Source organism: Pelobates fuscus, chromosome 6 (assembly GCF_036172605.1).
Source record: "Pelobates fuscus isolate aPelFus1 chromosome 6, aPelFus1.pri, whole genome shotgun sequence".
NCBI lineage: Eukaryota > Metazoa > Chordata > Amphibia > Anura > Pelobatidae > Pelobates > Pelobates fuscus.
The window spans coordinates 224,699,178-224,724,836 of NC_086322.1; the positions used below are offsets into that span (position 1 = coordinate 224,699,178).

The following is a 25,659-nucleotide window of genomic DNA, read 5'->3' on the forward strand; positions in this document are numbered from 1 at the left end:
TAAGTAAAAAGAATTAAGAAAAAAAGTTAGTTTTTTGTAGGTGATGCATTGAATCATTGCACCTCTACGAGGAAAGTTTATTTTCTCCATGCAGCGGGCTGAGACACTGAATGTCAGTCACACTGTGCATCACTGCCCAAGGAAACACCTCTAGCAGCCATGTGAGAAGTGGCCAGTTGAAGTATCGCTAGGCTGTAATGTAAACACTGCATTTTCTCTGAAAAGACCGTGTTTACTGCAAAAAGCCTTAAGAGAATGATTATACTAACCAGAACAAATACAGTATACTGTAGTTGTTCTGGTGACTAGTGTCCCTTTACCTCTGTATGTGCAGATTTTCATATTGAAAAATTGAGAACTTCACTGGTCCAGTCATGCTTTGTGGAAACCTCAAAGGCAGAATATTCTTGAAATTTTGAGCCCTACTAGTAAAAAATGTAAAGCCTTGAGACTGCAGGACCTTCCATTGACAATCTTGTTCATTAGGACAGTGGTTCTCAACAGTTTTTTACACCAAAGGACCACATTCCCACCAGTACACATTTAACAGCTTAGTGACTAAATTAATATCTATAAATGTTGACCAATGAAGGAATAGGCCTATATTCAATAATGAGAAAGATATGAAAGGGCTGCGCCAAATGAGGGTAGATAGTCCAGTAAAATATTGCTAGGGTACCAGTAGATGGTCTGGGATACTTGATAGAGTTTCTTTGTGGAGGTAGGTGCGTCTGGTGTTGACCGTTCAGTATATGCAAATACAAGAGAGGTAGAGGCGACCAATGGTATAGTATGTAAAGTTCAGGGTGCAATAAATAACAGAAGTAGAGAACTCACATTCAGGAGAGCTATGGCCAGCTCTGGTGTGGATTGCGTACATCGGTATAATCCCTGCTTATGGGATATGTAGGGAGGGGGTCTCCGTCAGCACCGTCTGGTAGTCCAAAACTCGGAAAAGAAAGTAGAAGGCAACAATAGTGCTCTCAATTTTGATGGGGTTCAATGTACAATAGGTAGAGAAAGATAAAGAACTCACATTTGAGGGAGCTATGGCCAGCTCTGGTGTGGATAGCGTACAGCGGTATAATCTCCGCTTATGGGATATGTAGTGGCAGTACGTCCGTCAGCACCGTCTGGTAATCCAAAGCTCCAAGATAGAAGGATAAAAAGCAACGATAATGCTCTCAATTGTGATGGGTTAAGAGAGTAAAATAGAATATAAAATAATACTCACAAAGATAGAGCAGAAGTACTGCTCTATGAATAGGCATTGGTGGTATTACCCCCACCTAGGATTTCTTGGAGTACTGGAACAGTAAGATTGCCAGTGGAAGTAAAAGTAACCAGGAACGTTTAAAATGCCAGGAATAAGTAAAAAAGTTTAAAGTGCATAGAGAGTGCAATAAAAAGAGGATTGGTACAGTAAAGTCGCCAAAAAACATTTATTGTTCTAAAATACACAGTAAAATACAAGATTAAATAACCATACGCGTTTCACCATAAGTGGCTTCTTCAGAATGTACCAATCCAGAACTGTACCAATCCTCTTTTTATTGCACTATTGCAAGGTAAGTATGATAAAATTCCTAAGCACTTCTTCTGCTGAAGAATCAGCCACACTTCTAAACCTGCAATAACATATCTGCTTGTGAATAGGAAAGGAAAAGGTAATCATGCTGACCTACATAGTTCTAGATGTGCCAAAATTGTAGATTTCTCTTATTAACCCTAAAGAAAAAAATTAATCAGATGCAACATTCAAATATACATTATTTGTGTATAAGACTTTTTGTAATTGCCTCATTTATTGTTACATTTCCCCCTGTTTAGTATTGTAATTTTTTGCAGCATATGTTGGCGCTATATAAATGATGATGATAATTGACTTTTCTGGCAAATTGCTGTACACTTTCATGTTTGTAATTTTGTTTTACATTTGTTTTTGTAGTGCAAGTGTAGGTAGGGTAAAGGGTGAAACACTGTGTGGATACATTTCCAAATATTTAGCAGATGAAAGTTCGACACACAATCACTGCTTTGTTAGTTCAGCTTTTTTTTGGTCCAGTTATCTGGCTTTTTGACATGGCTGTTCATGTCATCAGCCCTTCACTCTGTACAGAAATGCACAGTCTTCAAGAGGGTGCATATATTTATTTTTTGTCCCCCTTTAAAATTACTATTAAGGCCTTATTATAGATAGATATATATTTAGTTAATACAATGTTAAACAAAAATCTGCACACCGGTCAAGCCATAAGAATTGCTTTTCCCACAGAAATCACAAATCAGCAGTGATGTTACAACCGCAAAGGATACTGGATGGGTATATGCAAATTAGTTTAACAAAGAATCACATTTTTGCTTCATTCCATTTTAAACATGGATTCCTTTTGAGTCTGTGTTTGCTGTATACAACAGCTTTGAAACACAACTTAGGAAAAGCCATCATCACCAGAATTTCTTCAAAAGGTTGTCTCCTATTTTTTACCCATGGCCTATGCTCTCTACCTACTTGTTTTGTTTACCCAATAAATAATCAAGATAAGATTCTCTTGCTTGCATTAACTTCCTGAGATCTCTCAGAATTGTGTCCTCTGCGGGACCCATAGGAGGTGCAGTGGGACAGTCTTTTTTCCTAATTATTAATATCAAAGGATGAGCAAGGAAAATATATCCTCAGGAATTCTCAATATTGTTTTTATATATAGAATATATATAATGAGCATGTGCAAGAATGATGATGATAAAAAAAAGTAAACATCTTATTTTCTTGTCTTTTTTTTCTTTCTTTTTTTATAAGATTATTTAGAAGTTACTGATTTCCCTTTTCTTCACTTACACTTCATGCACTGTTCATCTACCAATCAATGCTAGGAGATATCAGCGCTCTGTTAATGATGTGTGCATGCGGATTACAGCACATTTGTTGAGTCTTGGGGCTTGCTTTCATGAGTGACAGTTGGGTGTCTGCCAGTTCATTACAATGTTCAGTCAAAAGTAGGTAAGGGCTGAGTTTGAGAGGAATTAACAGTACTTTCCTAGCTGTCTTCTGCATGTGGGATGGCTAAATGAATCTTCCCAACCAGTCTGTTTGCTCAATGGTTAAAAGGGCCAGTCTGCATCTAAAGCCTGAACCTCTAGTGGTCACTGTCAGATGTTCACTAGATTAAAAATGTTTTTTTTTTGTTTTTGTTTTTATGGCCACGATAATATTGAGGATAGTAGGTACTGCAGTGCCTTCAAATATAAATATTCCTACCGTGCTGCTGTCACCCCCAGACCACAGAAAAAATGAGGACAGTGCTGCAAAGATGTAAAAAAAAATTCAGAATGCTATAAATGATTATTGATTGAACTCATGGATGTGGTCTGCAGTCAGCTTGACGTCTGTCGTGGGTGGTCCGCAGTAGGCTTGACGTCACTGGAGGAGGAGACTGAGCCAGCACCAAGGTACCTCAGTGCTGCGACTGGCTCAGTCTCCTCCTCCAGGGACTAAAAGCCAACTGCGGACCTAACGCGCAGGTGTGGTGAGAGCATTAGATCTTCCCCTTAGGAAAGCATTGGATCAATGCTTTCCTATAGGAATTTTGAAGACGCTGGGTGTCCTCGTGCAAAGTAGGACATCTAACATTGTTTCAAACGTTTCCGTTAAAATTCAGAAAGCACCTCTGGTGGCTGTCTTAAACATAGAATGTGACGGCAGATAAGAACCACTTGGCCCATCTAGTCTGCCAAATTTTCACTTTCCTCAAATATTTTGTACTCTGTCCTTGGGTTTTTATGTCCAAGATGCATTATCTACTTACCCACATTAAATGTCAGCTGCCACAACTCTGACCATTTTTCTAGTTTACAAAATGATCTGCCGTTTGGCTTATCCTTCCTGGAACATCAACCCTGTGACATATCTTAGTATAATCAGCAAAAAGACAAACCTTACCATCAAGACCTTCTGCAATATCAATAATAAAAATATTAAAGAGAATGGGTCCAAGTACATTCCTCTTAAAAAGCAGTGTTTTACCTTGCAGGTATAAGAGGACAGAGACCATGCACCCAGACCACTGCAATGAGTTGAAGTGGTCTGTGTGCCTATAGTATCACTTTAAGCTGCTTTGCACTAAATCTTCCATCATGTGCCAGTAGTTATTGTTTGACTTCACACGTTACATTTAATAAATGCCAGGAATGAGATGAAAGGTTCTAATATCAATTGCTTACCATGGAAATAGTCGCTATTGTATAAGAAAATGAGGGTAATTTCTTATATTAGAAAATTTTATTAGGAGCAATTGCCCAATGTAGTTTTTTTAACAAATTTTATTCTAAGCGCAGCCACTCACTATTTACAAATATAATTTTTCAATCTTTATACAATGTTGCAAGTGACCAGTCCACAGCAGCAATTGAACCACTTACAAAGATCACAGGCTTCCAAAACATTACTTTATAACTCCTTGATGTGTCCTTTAGAGTTAAAAGGACACTATTGTCACCAAAACAAGACTTCTTCATAAGAAAAATCCTCAATTCCAGTTAGAATTGTTTTTTTAGTCTGTCTACTTTTTTCCGGTTCCTCGATATCGTTCAGGAGTCTTAAACTGCACTGCATATTAGAGGAACACTCTAAGCCCCATAACTAATTTGAGGTCTTACAATGAGGGAGTGCCATAGCACTCCTTTCACCACAACCACTATAGTGCACTGAGTGATGTTATTCATTGTTGTCTATAACTTACTCTTAAGTTCTTTATATATATATTTTTTAAATTCTTTATTTTTGGTATGCAATTAAACAGCACATTTTGATTATTATATCATGCTTCATTATCATGCTATACATGAAAAGTGTATTAATGCAAGAACTACGCTGCTATACAGTAGATTTCAGACTGATCCATTATAAGTTTTGCTTATGAACTTTGAGCTGAAACAAAATGGTTCAAATCTGACTGTGGTTTTCAAAAAATAAATCATAAAGCAACTATAACAATTGTGAGGTAGTATACGCATGTGTGTGAAATACACAAACTATAGCATAAAACTGCTTTGTCCTTTAAATGAAATTATAGCAAGAGTAACACAAAAGAAATAGACATTTATGTGAGAAACATTAAGGGTGGTCGACAGATATACTTGTGCTGGTGTCCGTTTGGGGTCGGCAGTTAGGCAGGGTCAACCAATGCCTCTGGTAGGCCACCCCGAGCAGTTCTTTTCTAGTCCAGCTTTAAGGCTTACATGATGGGAGGGATCTCCGTGAGCTCCATATCCCTCCATCGCTCTCCCTCTCCAACCCAGGTCGGCTTTTCGTGCAGCATGAAGGCTGGTACCTGGTGGTGTCAGGGAGCTCTGTTTGGTGTTGTAGCCTGGGCTATACGTCTCCCTGTGGGGCTGTTGGATTCCTCTTTTGAAAGGGGGTCTCTGCGGGGGAGCTCTGTGAGCCGATTTACCCCCTGGAGTCGACCTGTGTTGCAGCCTCTGTATTGGGCGTTTATGGAGTGAAGTCTTGCCTGCTCTCTGCCTGTGTGGGCTAGGTACTTGCGGCTGGGGTGTTTGGCGGTTGCTAATGCTGGATGGAGCCCTGCGCACCTCCACATTGTTACGCTTCTGTTTCCCAGAGTGTGGGCTGTGGGTTTGTGCTTGAATCTTTGCAGGAGGGGGGCCTTGATGGAGTGGAGCTCTGTCTATGGGTAGCTCCATAGGTGCGGGCGTCTCATGTGGCTTTCGCCGTTCCTCCCAGCCTCTCCAATACCGCCGGCACATATTGTCGAAGTTTAGTATGAAGCTTGCTGCCCAGTTGCTATTGTGCAGGTTTGTCGGCGGCCATTTTAGGGAAGGCCACTTGTGTGGCTTTGTCCCTGTTGTCGTCTGATTGCTTTGCCGAGGTGATTAGTCGTCTGGTGGAGGCCGGGATATCCCCCACTGGCCCAGAGGGGGGGGGAGTACGGGGCGAAGACTGACCGCTGGTCTGAGTGTCCAGGTCGCCCCCGACATAGAGACCGGCCGCATCTCCCGCCGGGTCGGCACCAGGCCGCAAAAAGGTGGATGTCGCAGCTGTTCTCTTGCACGGGTGGAGAGGATGTAATCCTCCCCGAGGTTGTTCCCGCAGTGCAGGTTGAGGTTGTTCATGATTGTTTAGCGAGGTTTTGGGGTGTTTTACCCCCTTTGGAAGTCTTTTTTCATAGATTTAGGAAGGAACCCACTCTGCCTGCGACCGTCCAGGATGGCGTCCAAGCCCCGCAAGTTCTTTATATTTAAATCCGCCCCACTTCGGCTATAATGTATGTGTGTGTGTGTGTGTGTGTGTGTGTGTGTGTGTGTTTGTCATGCAAAAATGCATAATATTGCATTTATTATTTATAAAGCAAATTCTAAACCAATGTACAATGGGTGGACTAACATACACATACTTGTAACAAGACAAGTTGGATGCATAGGAACAGAGGGGTTGAGGGCCCGCCTCAACGACCTTACATGCTAGAGAGAGTGGAGTATAGTGACACAAAGGATAGGGTAGGAAAGTAGGTTGTTACAAAATTATTCATTGCGTTTTTTTGTTTTTTTTTGTGTGTTGACAGTTGCAGGAGAGGAATCTGGGTGCGGGAAGGGAAAGCTGTTAACAGTTTAATTAATTGATGCACTTTCCTGAAGAAGTGAGTTTTAAATGATTTTTCTATGGAATGGAGACTGGCTGAAAGTCTAATGGAGAAGGGGAGGGAGTTCCACAGGAACAGTGCAGCTTTAGAGAAGTTTTGTGACTGTGACAGGGCAAGTTGGGAACACGTAAGACCAGTGAGAAGTGGATTGCAGTAGTCAAGGCGAGAGAGGTCAAGGACCATCACCTTGACCGTCACCGTGAGCCTGGAGAAGTCATAAGTTGTATTTTCAGTCGAATTTTGGGAAACCAAATTTCTTGTGTTGAGCTATTGTGCTTTTGTTTGATTTTTTCATTGCAAATAGCAGTAAGTCTGTAAATCTTGACCATGGAGGTTGACTAATTTTGATTACAACTGTACTTATCAGCAGTAAGTGTGGTGGAAATAGTGAAAACTGGTTAGAATGGGTTTCTGCATAGTTTTATGTGCTAATAGGAGGAACTCTCAGATGATCATTTATTGTAGAATACAATCATGCAATAGAAGTGCATATTTATTTTCTGTGTGAGAAGTGAACCAGTGTGAAGTGACTGAATCTGTTAGTTGTGGGAGTATCTTTGAGTGTACATGTAGATTTGGGAACGATTTTCACATTTTAAAATCTTAGGCTGAAATAGCTGGTTTGGAAATGTGGCTTTTTTTTAGCCTAATTATTTGCAATTTGACTTTTAATTCATTACAGTTCATTGTTCTGTACGCCTCAATATCTTGTCTGAGTTGAGTCTGACTGTTACATATGAAAGGATAAAAATATGGAATAGTGGACCTGCTATGTTTAGGAAAAGTTGCATAATTTTCTTTGTGTAAACCTATATAATGCAACCCCCTAAGCATGAAAGTCACTTCATCTTCAAGAGTTAATCCAACCAAAAAACATTTTCATGAAACTTAGCTCTATTTCAGTGCCAAGGCCAAGTTCTCCCTGCAGCCCAAACTTCCTCTGTCGACGTCACTCCCCTGCTCACCGGGGTAACTTTATGTCCTGGGCATCCAGCGATAGGAATTCCTCACCACTGATGCATGCATTCATACTTTATTTTGTCTGTTAAACTTGGCCCGACATGATGTTGGTTTAGCAAAATCAGGCTCTCCCCTTTCCTAAGTAATTGGACAACACTACACTTCAAAATCAATCCACTTAGATTTTGTAGTAAAGATATGCATTACTACTTGTGAAGAAAATACTTATTTTCTGCATTTTCTTCTGTTTATTTGTGACTTTAAGCTGTATTCGTTTATTTGGGATTTTATTGGTTCGGTAGATTAAACTAAATTACCGAACACCGACCACCCTCCTGGCTCATTACCTTCAAAGGGAACCATCTATTAAGCGCTCTCTGGGCGGCCCCCGTTCAGATATGCGAATGCCACGTGGAAGAGAAAACGGCGGCCATCTTGTTTGTACGAAAGGAGGCAGCGGGACTTGGTCGTCGAGTGTCTGGAACTAAAATCGGACACTTGACTTCCCGAACCACCGCTGAAACATACGAACGCCTGCTTCCTTTACAATAAAGCACTTCTTTAATTGCAACTCCACGGGTGTGATTTATCTTCTCACATGTAGTTGCAAACTAATGTATGTGGGTAAGACCTTCTGAGCTTTCAAGGAGCGCATAAAAGAACATGCGAGGTGCACAAAAAAAACGTATGGAGACACCTTAAAGACTCTGGACACCTTAAAGAAAAACATGGGGGTGTATCCAGGGATATACGGTTCTGCGGGTTAGAACTGGTTAAACGAGAACAGAGACGGGGGGACTTTGACAAAATCCTGCGTCAAAAGGAATGCAGGTGGATTCACAAATTGAAGACCCTCAATCCTAAGGGTCTCAATGAGGGCTTCTCATTTTCCCCTTTTATCTGAATGATAAGTCCCCCACTGTATATGTCCTTTGTTTCCTAAACTAGTCCTGCGCATTGAATATACACAATATTAATTTACTTTATCACTCGGTAACTAATATTCCCCACTCCATCTTTAATTGAATGGTTGCATTGAGGACATAATACCTAATTCTGTTGAGTGATGAGTCTATGCCTATCTGACATAGACACTCTACTCTCTACTGATATCTCTCGCCCTATCCTTGTTTATTCTGCATTTCATTTAATACAGAATACCCGTCAAACTAACGTACATTGAGTACTTATGTGAATTTATGTACACATTATTCTTGGGGGGCTCCGTTCACACTCCCCCCCCCCCCCCTTCCTTTCCAGTGAACTGATGACTGACCCTGCCCATTCGGCCCCCTACTCCCATAATCGGAGAATATACTTCACCATTAAGAGCACCCACAATATATTCAATATAAAACAAAAGACAATAAATAAAGGTAAAAAATAAAAAATAAAAAATAAAAATTAAAAATAATAAATAATAAATAAATAAAAATTAAAATAAAACAAATAAAATAAAAATATAAAAATAACAAATAGTTTATTTATTATTTGGTGATACAATGTCCGTACAATAATCCGTAATTTGCATTCTATCAAAACCTGTATATCTCTCCCCCCTCGGTCTATCAAACAATATACGTACTGCACATACTGTTTATAGTCAACTTGCATTAACAGACCCCTATATGTTACACTTTGAGCGATATAGCTAACCTACAATGGGTCTTTGCGTGTATTAAAACCCTTGACTGACGGAAAAGGAGTTATACAAATAATATACTTTATTCTCAATATTTTAGCCTATCATGCCTTTGTGTGTATTTACTGTTTGGGGGAAATCAGTACAACCACATTGATGTTTCGTATACTTGTATAGCTCCCCTATACAATATGAAAACCGATACTGTTGCCACTTGCATTTTTACCCGTAATGGGTTACGATCTTACAGTGCGGCACACAAAGGGTGACTACTCCCCTTCCCCTCTCTGATTGGATGGCACTATATGGGAGGAGCCCACGAGTCCCACGTGGTCTCCGGGAAACAGCCCCTGCATGCAGATTGGTGGCTGTCCCGTAATGGGAGGTCTCTCTATCCTTTATAACCGGCAATCAGTCCAGTCACTGTCCAGCTCTTGACAAAGGCGTATCGAAACGCCGAAACGCGCGTCGAGCGAATTTTGAGCCGATGCAATTTATCTTCACTTTTCTTTTTTTGATTTAATCCATATTTCTTTTTTGGTTGGGTTGTTATTTTTATTTTCTGTTCATGCATTGTCTGCTGAGCGGATGGGGAATGCTTTCATTTAGCACCTTGGTTTGATAAATCTATGGGGAGATAGGGAAAGGTTGAGGCTGCCTCGAAGTAGCAGATAAATTCCTCTCTCACATATGTGAGCTAGACAGCTAGTCCAGGGCATACTTAGGATTTTGGTGTGGCACTCAAGTGAGGAACGGTTACTGCTTTGCAGCATTAAACCGGAATACCCCCTGACATTGGAGTAATACCCTCTAACCTGCACAAATTTTATGCAGGAATACTAGAGAACACTAAGGGGTTTTCCTACATATGTATATGCTCCATATCCCTTCAGGACAAGTGCACCATTTAGTTTTGCCATTTATAGCGACTCCCTGTGCTACTTTTAACTCTACTCTCCCCTCTTATTATCTCTCCTCCCATCCACTAGCTATCCAGGCATTTGTATCCTGGACACACTTGTCACTCCATGAACAGAAATATGCTGATTATGCTCTACCTACCCACCTTTTAGGTCTTATTACTCATTGGTAAACGATTTGCCAATTTTTATTATACCTAATTTTTGTACTAAATAAAGGTTTAAACAAAAAACCCTCCCCCCCTCTCTACATGTGACATTTACAATTGGAGGTATATAACTGAGAACGAGATTGGATTACACCCACTGAGTGGGACTGTTTTCTCTATTTCAGTTCTCATTTTTTCTTTTTGCCTGCTTCCTTTAGTTGCCGAACAGCCAGGAGAGCGCCATTCGGTAGTTTGGTTCATACGAACACGGGGAACAATCGCTCCTATGAGCTAGGAAGCTCCATTCGTGCTTTTATTCGGTTTTATGCTGTTTTCTGAATTGACCGACTCTGGGTGACCAACATATTCAAATTTCACCCAGGTCGGTTCAGTGGTTCTCAAAAAGTATGGAAGTCTTAGTTCACCGACCGCACACGAGGCTCCTGCCCAAAACAGTTCCACGAATTCAGCGTGTGCGGTCGGTGAACTAAGACTTCCATACTTTTTGAGAACCCCTGAACCGATCTGGGTGAAATTTGAATATGTTGGTCACCCAGATTGGGGCTATCAGGGGACATGTCATTTGAGGGGATACCTTGTGTGTAAAGGGATGTTCAACGTTTTGGCGAAATAGTTTGTCCTCTGCCTGGAGATAATTGGTTTATTCCTTAACTTATCTCAGAATCTCTCAGGCAGAGGAAGGGAGGGTTTTTACTGTAAAACAGTATTATGATTGGTTGTTCCTTTTGTTTACTGTGGGAGGTCCTCTTGCAGGAGGATTTCCATAAAAGCCAGTGTGACGTCAATAAAGCTCATTCCTGTTGTACCCTTCATGAAGTCTATGCTCATGCTTGGGAAATATTTTACTTGCTGGGGAGAATCTTCTTGAAAGCTGCATTCATCTACACTATTCCTCTACACCCTACCTGCAGTTATAATCACTTATGCTCAGCTATTGGGAAAGGAATAGAAGACCTCAGTACCATAGCCACTGAAGGTCTTAACACTACTACATCCAGTTTTTAATGATTTGGAATTTCTGTGCTTCTCCCTTCATGCAGTCTTTGTCACTCCGTCTCCAAGTCACATAGTCATTGTAGTGATCTGGTTTCACTGTCCCCTTAACCTTGCAGCTGCATAATTTGCGGTTTTGGAGAAACTGCAACGTTTACATTGCAGGGCTAAGACTGCACATCTTATTCAGGCCTAATACAGTTTTGTATTCCTAACACTATAGTGTTACTTTAAATTATGATCTGCTTTACCAATATACTGATGACACCTGGCAATAATCGCTATAGTAGTTCATCATGTAAATTAGGTCACAGTTTTAGTACTTGCTTTTAAATGTACAGTCTCAAAAAATTATCAGTCTAATTCCTGTGCTAAATCAAAATAGATGCACTGTTATAATGGTTTTCATTCTGTAAAACACTTTCTTTCTGTCGCTGTGAAGAAACCATCAGAAAATGTATTTGCGTTTTTTTTTTTTTTTTTTTAGTATGTTTTATGACGTATATTTTGCAAGTCTGTACATATTTGATGCTTGATTATCCTTGAATTATTAGACTGTGCTCATTCCGGAGGGCGAGCAATCTATAACATGTCTGACTTTACAAATCCTGTGAGCTACAGTTCACAGAACTCATTGCTGCTGGTGCCTAATTTTTATTTGTGACTCTTATTACAATATATATTTTAGTCGGTGATGAGCAACAAAGAAGTTTCTGTAGACTGCAAGTGTCACATTCTCTCCTGTTTGATTTCTACAGATCGCCAAGAAGAATCCTGCTTCCTCCTCTGGAGCAGTCATTACCAAGCTGATCATTGCAAAGCCGCTGACTAGCAAACCTATCACTACAGGACAGACTACCCAAGTGTCATCAATCTTTTCAGGTGCTTGATAATATGCTTTTTATTTGGATAGAGAATTTATTAGATCTGTAGAAAAATATTTGATTTCATCATTCACTTACTATATAGAAGGTAAATAGTAAGTGTGATAGACTGTGTGGTTTTTATTTTAATTTTTAAATTTACATTTTTCTATGCAATAAAATAAGTTAAGGGGTTGTGATTGTAAAATTAGTAGTGCAGAGACTACCCTCCACCAACTCTCAGCTTTGATAGTGACTCAGAACTGCAGTGATTTGTAATTCACGATGCGTGCGTGGTAGTATGGCAGATATCCGTTTCCAGAGCAGTTCCACGTATTCTATGTGGTGAGTGGAACTGTGATCCTGCTCTGCTAGACAGTCTTATGGGTAAGATTAGACCCAGAGGCCAGAATGAAACATAGCTCATTAGTGAATTGAATTATATATCGCTTTTTTTCTAGTGTAGTTTTTATGGACTACATTTTCAGTTCTGCTCAAGCAGAAGTTGATGAGTGAACTGCCTAATGCCAGAGCATAATAAGAATTATGAAGGGAAAAAAAAGACCATTGGAACTAAACTGTCTATTGTGTACATGTATAATGATGCTCAGTAGGTCAGGAAGCATCGTGAAAAATAAAAGACCACAAATATCACTGTCTGCAATTGTTCATTCCAAGCTGGTATGTAGTTGGGGCTGGAGACACCGCTCTGCCAATGTCCACTTCCTCCTCCTATGTGTGATGAATCTCTGTGCCGTAAGCGGGTATAAAACTCCATAGCTAGATTATAAGTTTGTTTGACAAGTTTCCCAGTTGAAGTCCTAGTTTTGTAGTCACATAGTAAAAAATGTAGGCTAGAAAAAATGTTTTAACCCCTTAAGGACACATGACGACATGTGTGACATGTCATGATTCCCTTTTATTCCAGAAGTCTGGTTTTTAAGGGGTTAAAGAAACCCTATAGTGTTGGGAATACAAATAGGTTACTGGTCCCCTCTTGTAAGTAGTAAAAGAGATATATTTTACTTGCCTTCTTTCAGTCGCAGCGCTTGTTTATGTGTTGCTGACCCGCCTCCTTGGCTGAGACCTTTGAGAATGATGATCTCCACCAATCCAATGCTTTCTCATAGTAAAGCATTGGGAGACTAGTGTGCATGTGCAGAAAACTCTGCTCAATGCCAATCCGATTAGTCTCTAAGAACTTTCTCTCTGCTATTTCGTGGGCAATTTTTCTAGTGACAGCCACTAAAGACAATTTAAACTCTGCAATGAAAATGTTTTCACTTGCAAAGATAAAATGGGGCAGCCCATGGCACCCAGTCCACTTCTTTTAGATTAAGTGGTCTGGGTGCCGATAATAGCATTCTTTTTTTATTAGTTCAGCTTTTCTCATATCAACCGTAGAATCATTTTGAAGCAACATCAATTTTTTCAAGAAAATTGGGGGGTGGGGATTCCTTGACTCTAAAATTTGGGTTATTCTTGGATCAAGAACTTAAAATTGCAAGTCCTACGCTACTAGCCAGGCCTTAAAAGTTACCCGCTACAGCAAGTCTGAAGGGTGCATGGCCTCACCAGGGTTGAATTGTCACTTGGCAATGGCTAATGACAAGTGGAAATGTTGAGCCCTTCTGTCAACATTGTTTTGTGTGCTAATTACTTGCTGTTATATATCCTCACAATATAACTGTGGAATAAGCTCGCACTATGCAGATGGAAAGGACAGATTATTGCTTAACTTCTTTGATCCTTAAAGGAAAACTCTGCACTCTAAATATAAAAAATCATTGTACAATAGATATACCCCCAGTGAATAAATGTATGTATTCATTGGAGGTATATGTTACAATGGCTTGCAAAACTAGCAGATTTTATGAACTGCAGCCTTTCCAAGCCCTGCATTTTTTACCCAGAAGAGACTCTCAGAAGGTTTCCCTTGGTATGTGCATGTGCACTTAAAGCATTCTGATTGGACGTGTGCAGGAGAAGAAGTAGGCATGCTCAAGTCAAGCTTGCCTGACACTACCGTTCACTCTGGGGAGCTAACGGAAAAAGGAAGAAACTTCCCAGGTATGGGCGTCCGGAGGGGGGGGGGATCAAGGGGGGGGCACTTGACACCCCATGGAAATTTCAATTTGCCCTTCTCCACAGGTACCCATGCAGGATAACCGGAAGTGGGTACTTTGTTTAATAGCTTAAAAAAAAAAAAAAAAAAGGCTGCACTTAGTTTGTGGTCAGCCATACTCCACATAAAGCAGCCCGAGTGTTCGTTCCCGAGAGTGGGCTGCAATAGAGAGCAGGGATAGACTGTTATCACTGCTCCCTCCTACCTGCAGGTGGAACCAAACTGAGCTGAGCTGTATGGTAGGACTACCAGTCCCAAGCCACACTACACCAGAGCATGTAGGGAGAGAATTACTATACAATTGGGAATGAATAGACGGGGAGAATATATGGAGAAAGGGACAGAATTAGGGTTGGGAGAGTGGGGAATATGGAGAAATGTGAAGGTGGGTATAGAGTTGTTAGAAAATGGACACATGAAGAATATGAAGAAAGGTTAAGGTGTGTATGGAGAGGATATGAGAGAACAGGGCACCGGTTGGGTGGGGGGGATATGAAGAAAGTTGAATGTGTGTCTGGAGGGGATATAAGAGAAGGGGCACAAGTTGGTGGGGGCCCAAGTTGTTTTTTTGTTTTTTCTTTAGTAGTAGTAGTAGTACTGGCATTCATAAGGTGCGGGAAGTGTTAGAAGTGCAATCTGGTACTGTCGGTACTTTTTGGTGCTGTGAGTGTCTCTTAGTTCTGTAGTAACCACTGTGTATGCTACCTTCTTATGTGGCAATAGCTTTGTGTGCAGTCTGGTACTGTGGGTGCAATCCTTTGCTGTACATGCCACCTGTTGCTGTGGCCAAATGTAACGCGAAATGTAGATTACACAATTTTATTTTTTTTAATTTAGTGATAGTGCCTTGATCATGGGTATACTAATGGGGTGCATTGAGTAGTGTTAATATTAAAACAAATTAGACATTAGACATAAATCAGACCATGTCAACTTGATTCTTCTAATAAGATTTTGCATCAGGTTTCTTACATAGTTACATAGCTGAAAAGAGACTTGCGTCCATCAAGTTCAGCCTTCCTCACATATGTTTTTTGCTGTTGATCCAAAAGAAGGCAAAAAAAAACCCAGTTTGAAGCACTTCCAATTTTGCAACAAGCTAGGAAAACAATTCCTTCTTGACCCCAGAATGGCAGTCAGATTTATCCTTGGATCAAGCAGTTATTACCCTACATTGACAGATTATATCCTTGAATATTCTGTTTTTGCAAGTATGCATCTAGTAGCTGTTTGAACATCTGTATGGACTCTGATAAAACCACTTCTTCAGGCAGAGAATTCCACATCCTGATTGTTCTTGCAGTAAAAAAAATCTTTCCTTTGCCTTAGACGAAATCTTCTTTCTTCTAGTCTAAACGCATGACCTCGTGTCCTATGTAAAGTCCGGTTTGTGAATAGATTTCCACACAATGGTTTGTATTGGCCTCGAATATATTTGTGTAATGTTATCATATCCCCTCTCAGGCGACGTTTTTCTAAACTAAATAGGTTTAAATTTGTTAACCTTTCTTCATAGCTGATATGTTCCATTCCTTTTATTAATTTTGTAGCCCGTCTCTGCACTTTTTCTAGTGCCATAATATCCTTCTTTAGAACAGGTGCCCAAAATTGCACAGCATATTCAATGTGTGGTCTTACCAGTGATTTATAAAGAGGCAAAATGATATTCTCGTCCCGGGAATGAATGCCCTTTTTCATGCATGACAATACCCTACTGGCCTTGGCCACTGCTGATTGACATTGCACATTGTTGCATAGTTTGTTGTCTATAACAATTCCCAAGTCCTTTTCGTGTGTTGTTGTCCCTAATTCGCTTCCATTAAGGGTATACGTTGCTTGTGTATTCTTTACGCCGAAGTGCATAACTTTGCATTTTTCAACATTAAATTTCATCTGCCATTTGAGTGCCCAGTCCTCCAGTCTATCTAAATCCCTCTGCAGCAAAGTAATATCTTGCTCACATTGTATTATTTTTCTTAACTCTTTGCCTGCTTGCGCTTCATGTGATAATGACTATGCCCCTCCCATAATGACACTGTCAAAATAGGGCCGAGCATGGAGAAAATATTCCTACAGATGCCCACGTTCCCAGGCTATATAATTGGATGTTTAATTACTTATAAAAGTGCTGATTTCTCTTAGAAATTGTTGCTTTTACAAATTGTCATAATGAGGCACTCCTCACCCATAAAGCTCTTCAGCTGGAGTGGTCCTTTTAAGGTGTTAAACATTCCATATTGGGAAAGGATTACATTAGCTTTTTTAATTAATATTTTACAGTTTGTGCTAAATAAGTGGTGATGTTACTAAATTAATTACAGCCTAATTGTATCTGTGCTTCCCTACATGGTAATGTTAGAGTGCTCTTCAGTCTGACTGAAGGATTTCCTGAAGCCATGCTATGTTCTACAAAGGTGGACTTTGATTTGGATAGGCTTTGTTAATTATTTGTACAGAAATTCTCTATCCAGATCTAGGTCCTTACGGCACCTGAAATGCCTCTAATTATAAGGCATATAGAGTGCAGCTTAGTATGTTGAATATTAAAGGGACTCTCCAGGCAGTCTTTTACTCACCTCGTTCAAGCGCCGGGAGCCTCGTGAAGCCGCACCCCCTATTTCGTCAAAATGACGAAATAGGCGGGCGCGAGCAGGGAGCAATCAGACGCTTCCATTTGGAAGCGTCATTGCTCCCTTGTGCGCATGCGCGGCTTCGCCGCACATGCGCACAGACTTCAGAGGGTGGCATTCATGCCGCCCTCTGAAGTCCTGAGTGCACTACCGCGCATGCCCGCGGTGTGCGCGGCCGCGAGCTGAGCTGACTGACAGCTCAGCTCGCGGTCTTTGCCTGCACCCCTCCTCTGCTGCAGGCTGGAGAGAGAAGGCGCGCACACAGTGCCTTCTCTCTCCTGCACACGTCAGACGCATTTTAATACGTCTGACGTGTACAGAGCCTTTTTAGGGCCCTGCATGATAGGAAGTCCCTCTGGTGGCCGTCTGAGTGACGGCCACTGGAGGTATTCCTATCAATCAATCAATGTAAACACTGTATTTTCTCTGAAAATACAGTGTTTACATTAGATTGCCTGCAGGGAGCTATAGATCTCACCTGAACAAATACATTAAGCTGTAGTTGTTCAGGTGACTATAGTGTCCCTTTAATGTAATTTCTTTCCCCTAACTATTTATATTCTTTATGGTTCAGCTTACATATTTTGCAAGTTAAAGCACTATTTCTGTATTAATTGGGTAAATATACACCCGATCACAGCTCTGTAAATTATGGGGCTCCTTGCTGCTTACTGTTTAGTAGAGGGAGGGCATAAGGGAGGTTTTACAACTTGCTTTTACTAATATGGAAGTCTTATTTACGCCTGTAAGCTTCATTAATTTAATTTAAGTAGTTTTTTTATGTTTTTTTTTTCGTTGTTCTAAACTAGTCTGCTACTAGCAGGCAAATAGTACTTCAAATCATCATTTGCTTGTCTAAAAGCATGTGATTGGTAATTTGCAACTGTGCATCCTGCAAGATGCATTTGGTGCTTGTTGTATTTTAAATCGGTGCTTTGATTGATTTGTGTTTTGTCCAAGAAACACATTGGAAAGACGGGGAAGAAAAAACATTTGGAACTATTCTAGATTCCCACACATTATGAATGCTAGTATGTTAGGTTAGAAAAAGGAGTTGCTATTATATGTTCATCTAAGCTTAAATTTGAACAAATCCATATAGAAAAAGATACAGCAGGAAGATTTTTAATTCTTATCTGTAAACTGAATGATATTACCTATACTAAATATATATGCTCACGAATATTTTATAGGAAACTTTTTGGAAAGATCGAAATAATAATAAAAAAAAAAAAAGGGTGGGGGGGTGGGGGGTGGAATTGGAACATCATCCAAAACCCACCAATAGAAGATCCAAAGATCTCAAACAATTGAAATATTCTCATAAAACATGATATACTTGGTTCCAGGATCTTCTTGTTGAACTTGGATTATTTGATACATGGAGGGTACAACACCCGAATTAAAGAGATTTTATTTTTTTTATCTAAAGACCATTTAAGTTATTCTAGAGTTGATTTGTCAAACTTGAGGAAATTTGTAAAATCTGTGAATGGACCTATTGTCTGGTCCGATCATGCCCCTATTAGTGTAGAACTCGAAAATAATCCAGAATATAATCTTAGACCCCAATGGCGATTTAGATGAATCAATCATTACCTCTGAAAAAAATAGGAAGCGTCTTGAAAATATGGCAAATGAATTTGTCAAAATTAATGATAATGGACAAGTCTCTAGCGAAACTCTATGGCTAACTTTCAAATGTAAAAAAACAAATTATAGAGAGCGCAAGTAAATACCGTATTTATTTTTTCTCCCTGAAAATAGGGGGCAAATGATGTGTGCGTGTTATACGCCAATATACATATTTTTCGCTCCATAAGACGCACTTTTTTCCCCCTCAAAAGTGAGGGGAAATGTCTGTGCGTCTTATGGAGCGAATGTGAAGGTTTACTTACCTGTCTTGAAGCGTGGGCCGGTGTTCAGCGCGCACCGCGGTACTGGAACTTCAATTTCAGGTTCCGGTTTCTGGCGGGACTGAAAGGAAGTGCGCACTCAGTGTGCACACTTCCTTTCAGTCCCGCCGGAAACCGGAACCTGAAATTTAAGTTCCTGTACCGCGGTGCGCGCTGTGAAGCCGGCCCACGCTTCAAGACAGGTAAGTAATTATGGGACAAGGGGAGGGAAAGTGCACTATGGGACGAGGGGAGGGGGGGACACTATGAGATGAGGGTGGGGAACACTATGGGAGGGGGGGAAATTTCCTTCTTAAAATGAGGTGCGTGTTATACGCCGATAAATACGGTATCAATTACGTAGTGAATTTTCTAAGCAAGTGTTTCAAATTGCAATCATCCACAAGAAAAATTTATATAAAGCTGCTTAATACTTTAAAAACCTTCCCAAGATTTAAAACCTCTTTCACGACACAAAATTAAAAATAAAAACAGTATCAGCGCTTAGTTGATATACCCCTATTGTACCCTTAGGGGGTCAACAAAAAAGATATATGATAAAGAGTCCCGGTTTTAATCTTTATGTGGGTGCTTTCAAGTGTCCGCAGGGATTTGATAGTTGTAACAGTAGTGAATAAACTTTGTCTTTATATGTATCCGACCTTTAATAGAAAAGATACTGACATAGCGTGATGCAGTTACAAAGTTTTATTTCCCATACGAAAACCCCCCCCCATAAGAGGAACTCTTACAGTGTAAAATGGTGAAACTTATTTCTAAGATTCACTATCAAAGCATGGTAATACAGAGTATTGGTTAGTGGGTAGATGGTTACCGCTCCGTTGATCTTTAGTTCCAGACTGGTCCTGTGCACTCGGGTTGGTCCTTACAGAGACGCCAAATAACCGGTACTGCTGCAATTACTCCAAATTCAAAAGTCCCGCCAGAAACACGATCTACGCGTTTCGCTTGTTCCAACGAGCTTTCTCAAGATACAGTGTACTGGGGGACTGTGCTTACATATATATCAATCAATTATAAAATCATTCAATTGAAAAATCATTCAATTAAAAAATCATCTCATACATATAAATCTTCTGTGTGTCTCCACATTCTATGAACCTCATAATCTTTTTAATCTTATGACCACATATAAGTATTTCGTTAAAACGTAAATTTCAAATGTGTCATGAGGGGGAACTTAATACACTTGGCGGCAAAAACTAGGGAAACTAGAGGGGAGAATTTAGCAGACCTTTATATGAAATTGTACAAGCTGGAACAAAGAAAATCCAAATTTCCTAATAGCCATACAAATCAAAACCTTCCAACATCAAATAAAAACAATTCAGGAAAATAAAATTAAAAATTCAATTATATCGTTGAATCAAAGATGGTATAGCAGCAACAACAGAGTAGGGAAGCTTATGTCATGAAAAATTAAACCAGACCAGATAAAATCTTCAATAAAAAAAAAATATTCAAAGTATAGTATTAAGAAGTGGAGCGATATCAAACTATAATAAGCCCCTCCCGCACATGCAACAGAGCAAAGGAAATGAAAATACTTATACTTCTCACTGGATGGTGTTCCAATTTGTGCTCAGCATGTAAGAGAAAAATATAAAGAGATCATAGAACAGATCTGTATAGATTAACTGGCACTTCTTAAATAGTGCTATATGTACATATAATTACTAAATCAGCTGGATATAAAACAATTTATTACCAATTTAACACCAGTATAAAACAATATCATATATAAAACAAACTAAAAAAAATGGATTGTAAAAACACAAGTATAAAGCATGTCACTGCTTAGTTAACAAACATAAAGCAGGTCATTGCTTAATATGCAGACACAGAGCAGATCACTGCTAGATGTACAGAATATAAAACAGGTTACTGCTTACTAGATCGAATGGTGGGTAAACGGTATGTGTTCCCGTTACCCACAACCAGGCTTTCCCACACTGGGAGATGTCTCCTGCGTTAAGGGGTCAGTGGAGTTCCTTTTGGTGCAGTCCGAGTAATGCGTGAAATCGCCCCACTTCTTAATACTATACTTTGAATACTTTATATGTGTTGAAGGGATCACTTTGAAGTGTGGTAGCTAGTATCCATTAAATATTTGAGAATTGATATAGCCTATAAATAGCTCTATTTTTGCTCCTATAGAGTTTTTATATACTAAGCGCTCCAGTATTGTATATTTTATTTTATAAAAAAAAATATTGATGGAGACAAAATGTGTCTATCTCCTCATAATATAGGTCAGGCCTTTGCAAAATACTACTCTTCACTTTATAATCTAAAAGAAAATAAATTTTCTCAAATGGAACTAAATACGTTCCTTTTAAAGCTCAATCTTCCTAAATTAAAGCCTGATAAACTGACTACGGTAATTTAAATAAACCTATTGAATCGGATGAAATAAAGAGAACAATTGCCAAACTCACTAATGGGAAAGCACCCGGGCTGGATGCTTTTACAGCGTATTTTTATAAATCCTTTGAGATCGTGATAACTCCTAGATTATTAAAAGCATTCCTTGATATAACCACTTCTAAAAGCTTTTCCTCTGAAATGCTAAAAGCTACATTCTCCCCAATTTTAAAACCTGGGAAAGACTAACACTATATATCTAATTACTGTCCGATCTCTTATTAATTTGGACATAAAAATCTTTTAAAAAATCTTAGTGGATAGATTGACTCAGATAATATCTGAGTTAATTCATTTAGATCAATTGGGATTTATAAGAGGAAGATCAGCCAGTGATAACATTCGTAAGATTCTGAATATGCCAATATAAGTTTCAGCTCTTAGTGGATAATCCCCTTATGGATAATAAGGGTGCCTTTATAGGCAGAAAGTGTTTGTGATATTAGGTAAAAAAATAAATAAACAAGGTGAAAAAATAAAAATATAAACAACTAAAGTTCAAAATAATGGTGGAAAATACCACACACAAAGTCCAGAGTCTGCAAAATCAATATGTAAGTCCTGCCGAAAAGAGTCCAGTAATGTAATAGAAGGTGGAGGTCCAAATGTATGTGGAGATATCTTGGGTAAAGAGAAACAAAAGAGTATATAGTGTAACTCTATAATAAATGTATTGCCCCGGGTATGAAAGGTCCCCCCGAACATAAAAACTCGTACACGAATAAAAATATAAAACTCATCGTAGTGCAGGAAAAAAAAAACGTGCTAGCTCGTTTCAAGTTCAGACTGAAAGTCCGTTTTTTTTTTTCCTGCACTACGATGAGTATTATATTTTTATTTGTGTAAGAGTTTTTATGTTGGGGGGGGGGGAGGGGGGGGGAGGACCTTTTATACCCTTATAAATTTTGAAGACTTAAAACCCTTCGATAAGGAGATCATCTCAAGAGCATATTTATTTAGATCTTAATGGTTAAAGAATAATAGAATTCACTAAAATTAAATGTCATATAATATTGAAATATATCATGTTGTTGGATCTGAACTGAAAGATGAAATTGCACTTAAATATGTAATTGTTTAATGTTTGTTAAAATTTGTAAAATTACAATAAAAATTAATTGGAAAAAAACAAACAAATCGGTGCTTTGCCCCTCTGCCCTCTGCCCTCTCCCCTCTCCCCTCTCCCCTCTGCCCTCTCCCCTCGCATTCAAATTAGTATAACATGTTTTGTTTTTCAGGCAAAGTGCTTTCTCACGCTAACCCTGGAACTCCAAACAGAGCAATAACAATTAGCGAGAGCACAGTCATCGGGACATCTCTGGCCTCCACAACACAAACATCCAACAAAATTGCTATATCCCCACTGAAATCTCCTCCTAGCAAGGTAAATGCTTATTGTGTGTTTTTAAACGTGAAGCCATTGTATGTTAAAAGGTTTTATATGCTTACAGAGTTGGTGAGAGTAAATAAATGGTGATAGTTTCAGGTATATAGAGAACCTTCTACTATAATGTAATTTGTATGGGATTTGGTGAACCAGAGCTTGTAAGACTTTATGCTCTAGAATTGAAAAAGGTGGACTAAGGGAACATTTATTAAATAAAAATTTGAACCATTTAGTAGAAATACCTGAATGATAACACATGCATTTATTCAGCATTTTTACTTTGGGGATATCTAAAAACATCTTGCAAAAGCTGTCAGATTGTTTGTAAACCTTTGCAAATACACACTTTATTTATTTATTTTTAACCTGCAACAGCCGTTCACTTAAGCAGCCTCTGATTGAGTTTCAAGCCTGCGAACGTGTAGTTTGCATTGAGCTGTAATTCATACCCTAGCCAGACGAGCGCCCTTGAATGCGTGTGCATTATTGGAGAGCTGTGTGGTACAATGCACGACTCTCCGATGATGGCTGCCTACCCTGCCTCATCAATTCCAAAGTTTGTTTCAGCAACTTGGTGGGGAAGGCATGAAGTGGGTAAGAAATGTTTGCTGAAGTTAAAATGACCCTTTTCACTTATTCACCAGGTAAGACAGCACCTCTCTTTGCCCTTATTACAATCCTTGTCCCTTAGGAAAGATTGTCCCTTGTCTGGGTTTGGGTAGAGAACCATCCCTTGAATGTTGGGTGGGCAGCGATATTCCTGGTAACTGAATTTATCAAGTGACGTCCAGCAAAAAAAGACTAATAGTCATCTTAGCCATCCGCTAGCTTTAGATTTTCACTTGAAAAGTTATTTGTATGGCAATAACAAGACAACCAGCAATAAAAAAAATGCAAAAAATTTTTTTGCAAATGGCAAGGAATGGCGTTTCCCATATCTTCAAAAGATAGCTGTCCATGAAAGGAAGGGCTTGATGTAGACCAAAAAAATACATAAAAAAAAAATAAGAACATGCAGGTAAGGAAACCCAGTCCTTGGCATTGTCTCAAACGACCCTTTACCTTGGTAACCCTAGCATTTTCCTTAAGATGTAATAATTAAACTAAAGGTGGACATAAATCTTGACAGAACTTGTCATCTCTGTGTTTTGTACGTCTTAGGGATAATCTAACTTCTCTATTTCACTCTGCAGCTTACAGTGGTTTCTGTTGCTCCTCAGCCTCCCAACTCTCCTCAGAAGGCAGTTGGTGTTCCCATAACTGTAGCCCTTGGTCAGCAGCTTCTGACTGTACAGCAATCAACTGCTTCTCCAGCCAAAGCCATCACTAATAGTACAGCTACAAAGGTACTGAACATTACATCAGTTATGTGTATTTTTACAGAAGCAGGATGGTGTAGTAGGATAATGGTCTGAGTGAGTGCTTCTGGTGGAATGTCCTATAGATAAATAGCCAGTAATCTTCTTTCCTGCTCTGCAGAGTGTAAAGCCCGGAGTCCAGACGATAGCTGTTGGAGGAGTGAACCCACCACAGTTCAAAACAATCATCCCTCTTGCTGCTGCTCCAAATGTCCAACAGATCCAGGTTCCTGGTAGCAAGTTTCACTATGTCCGGCTTGTTACTGCCTCTACAGCCAACACCTCAACATCTTCCAGTCAGAACCCCAGCACCAGCACGCAGCCTCTCCAGCAAGGTATATTACCGTTTGTACTATGTTTTTTTTTTTTTTTTTTTTTTTTTTGCAGGCTGAATTCTTGTCTTATTCTACTGGTTGCAGAAAAACTGATAGAGTATTATTAAAGTGACTATTTTGTTGTGTCTCCTGCAATCTACATTTAAGAGGTACAAACTGTGTGTATAATGCTCAGCCATACAGGAGCCCTCGCGGAAACCTAACCACTTCAATGTATCATCGATGTAAGACATCCATAGATGCTGGGTTCCGCATCACTGCTGAACAATTTACTTGCTGTTTAGCAGAAATGCTTGGTCCTGGTAGCCCCAGTCTGGCCACCAATTATAATATGGTAGAGGCTTTTTTTTTTTTCTTCTTTATTTTGATTTAATGAACGGTCCCATCCCTTAACATTTCCAATTTCACTGTGCTCCACCTCTTTATTTTAAAAGTAGTCTGGTTAGTAATAGTGACAGATGTGTTTTTGACCTAGTCTTAATCCTGATCAAGCTATAATACAAGCTTGACAATCCTACATTTATCCTATGGTCGTGTTTATTTCTTTCATGTGTACAGAGAATCTTTATCCTTGAATAACTAGTCAACTCTTAAATGAATAGTGTATTAGAAGAAAAAGTACATTAATAAAAAAAATAATATATATATATATATATATATATATATATATATATATATATATCTATATCATGTATTTAATAAGGAAACGGGTTGGCCCATGCAATTATCTTAATATAACTAGACAGAGAGGGGGTAACCCTCAAAAGTTGAAAATGAAAAAAGAGAGAAGAAACTGTCCTGAAAGATGAAAACACAATAGTAAATATTGGTATCACAAAAGACGTTCCTAACAAAAGGTGTCACAATCGTCAAAATATAATGTGCTCTAGAAAATAAAACGTTAAAAGTCAATACTTTAATGAGTAACAAAAAACGTTCCTAAAGTAAACTGTCCCCAGTGTTTAAATCCAGTATATCATGGCTAACTGTTGGCTAGCAGCCAGAGTAGTGGATATAACAACTATAGAGGCGTTTGCCTAGGGGGTAAGGAGGGGAAAAATAGGAGGGGAAGGGGCAAAGAGACAAGAGGTATAACCAAAATAGTATTAACACAATTGGTTTAATCCACCAAAACAGTATTGCCAAAATAGTTTAATCTGTCACTAAATTGGTAAGTTATGGTGAATAACGACAAAAGAGTCTAATCATGCATATGATTCATCGGTTCCAGTGAAAGTAATCTAGATGAACCGGGGTGAGGGTGTTCCTCTGAGAATCCC

The 25,659-nt window shown here is 39.3% G+C and overlaps 1 protein-coding gene across 1 annotated transcript in view; it reads left to right on the forward strand.

Annotated features, from left to right (window-relative positions):
* Positions 1-25,659, forward strand: part of LIN54 (lin-54 DREAM MuvB core complex component) — a 75,570-nt gene that overhangs the window by 16,836 nt on the left and 33,075 nt on the right. Inside the window, exons 3-6 of the mRNA XM_063458783.1 lie at positions 12,100-12,223; positions 22,538-22,683; positions 23,880-24,032; positions 24,166-24,379. Of these exons, the coding sequence (XP_063314853.1) occupies positions 12,100-12,223; positions 22,538-22,683; positions 23,880-24,032; positions 24,166-24,379 (637 nt within the window). The remainder of the gene's footprint in view (positions 1-12,099; positions 12,224-22,537; positions 22,684-23,879; positions 24,033-24,165; positions 24,380-25,659) is intronic.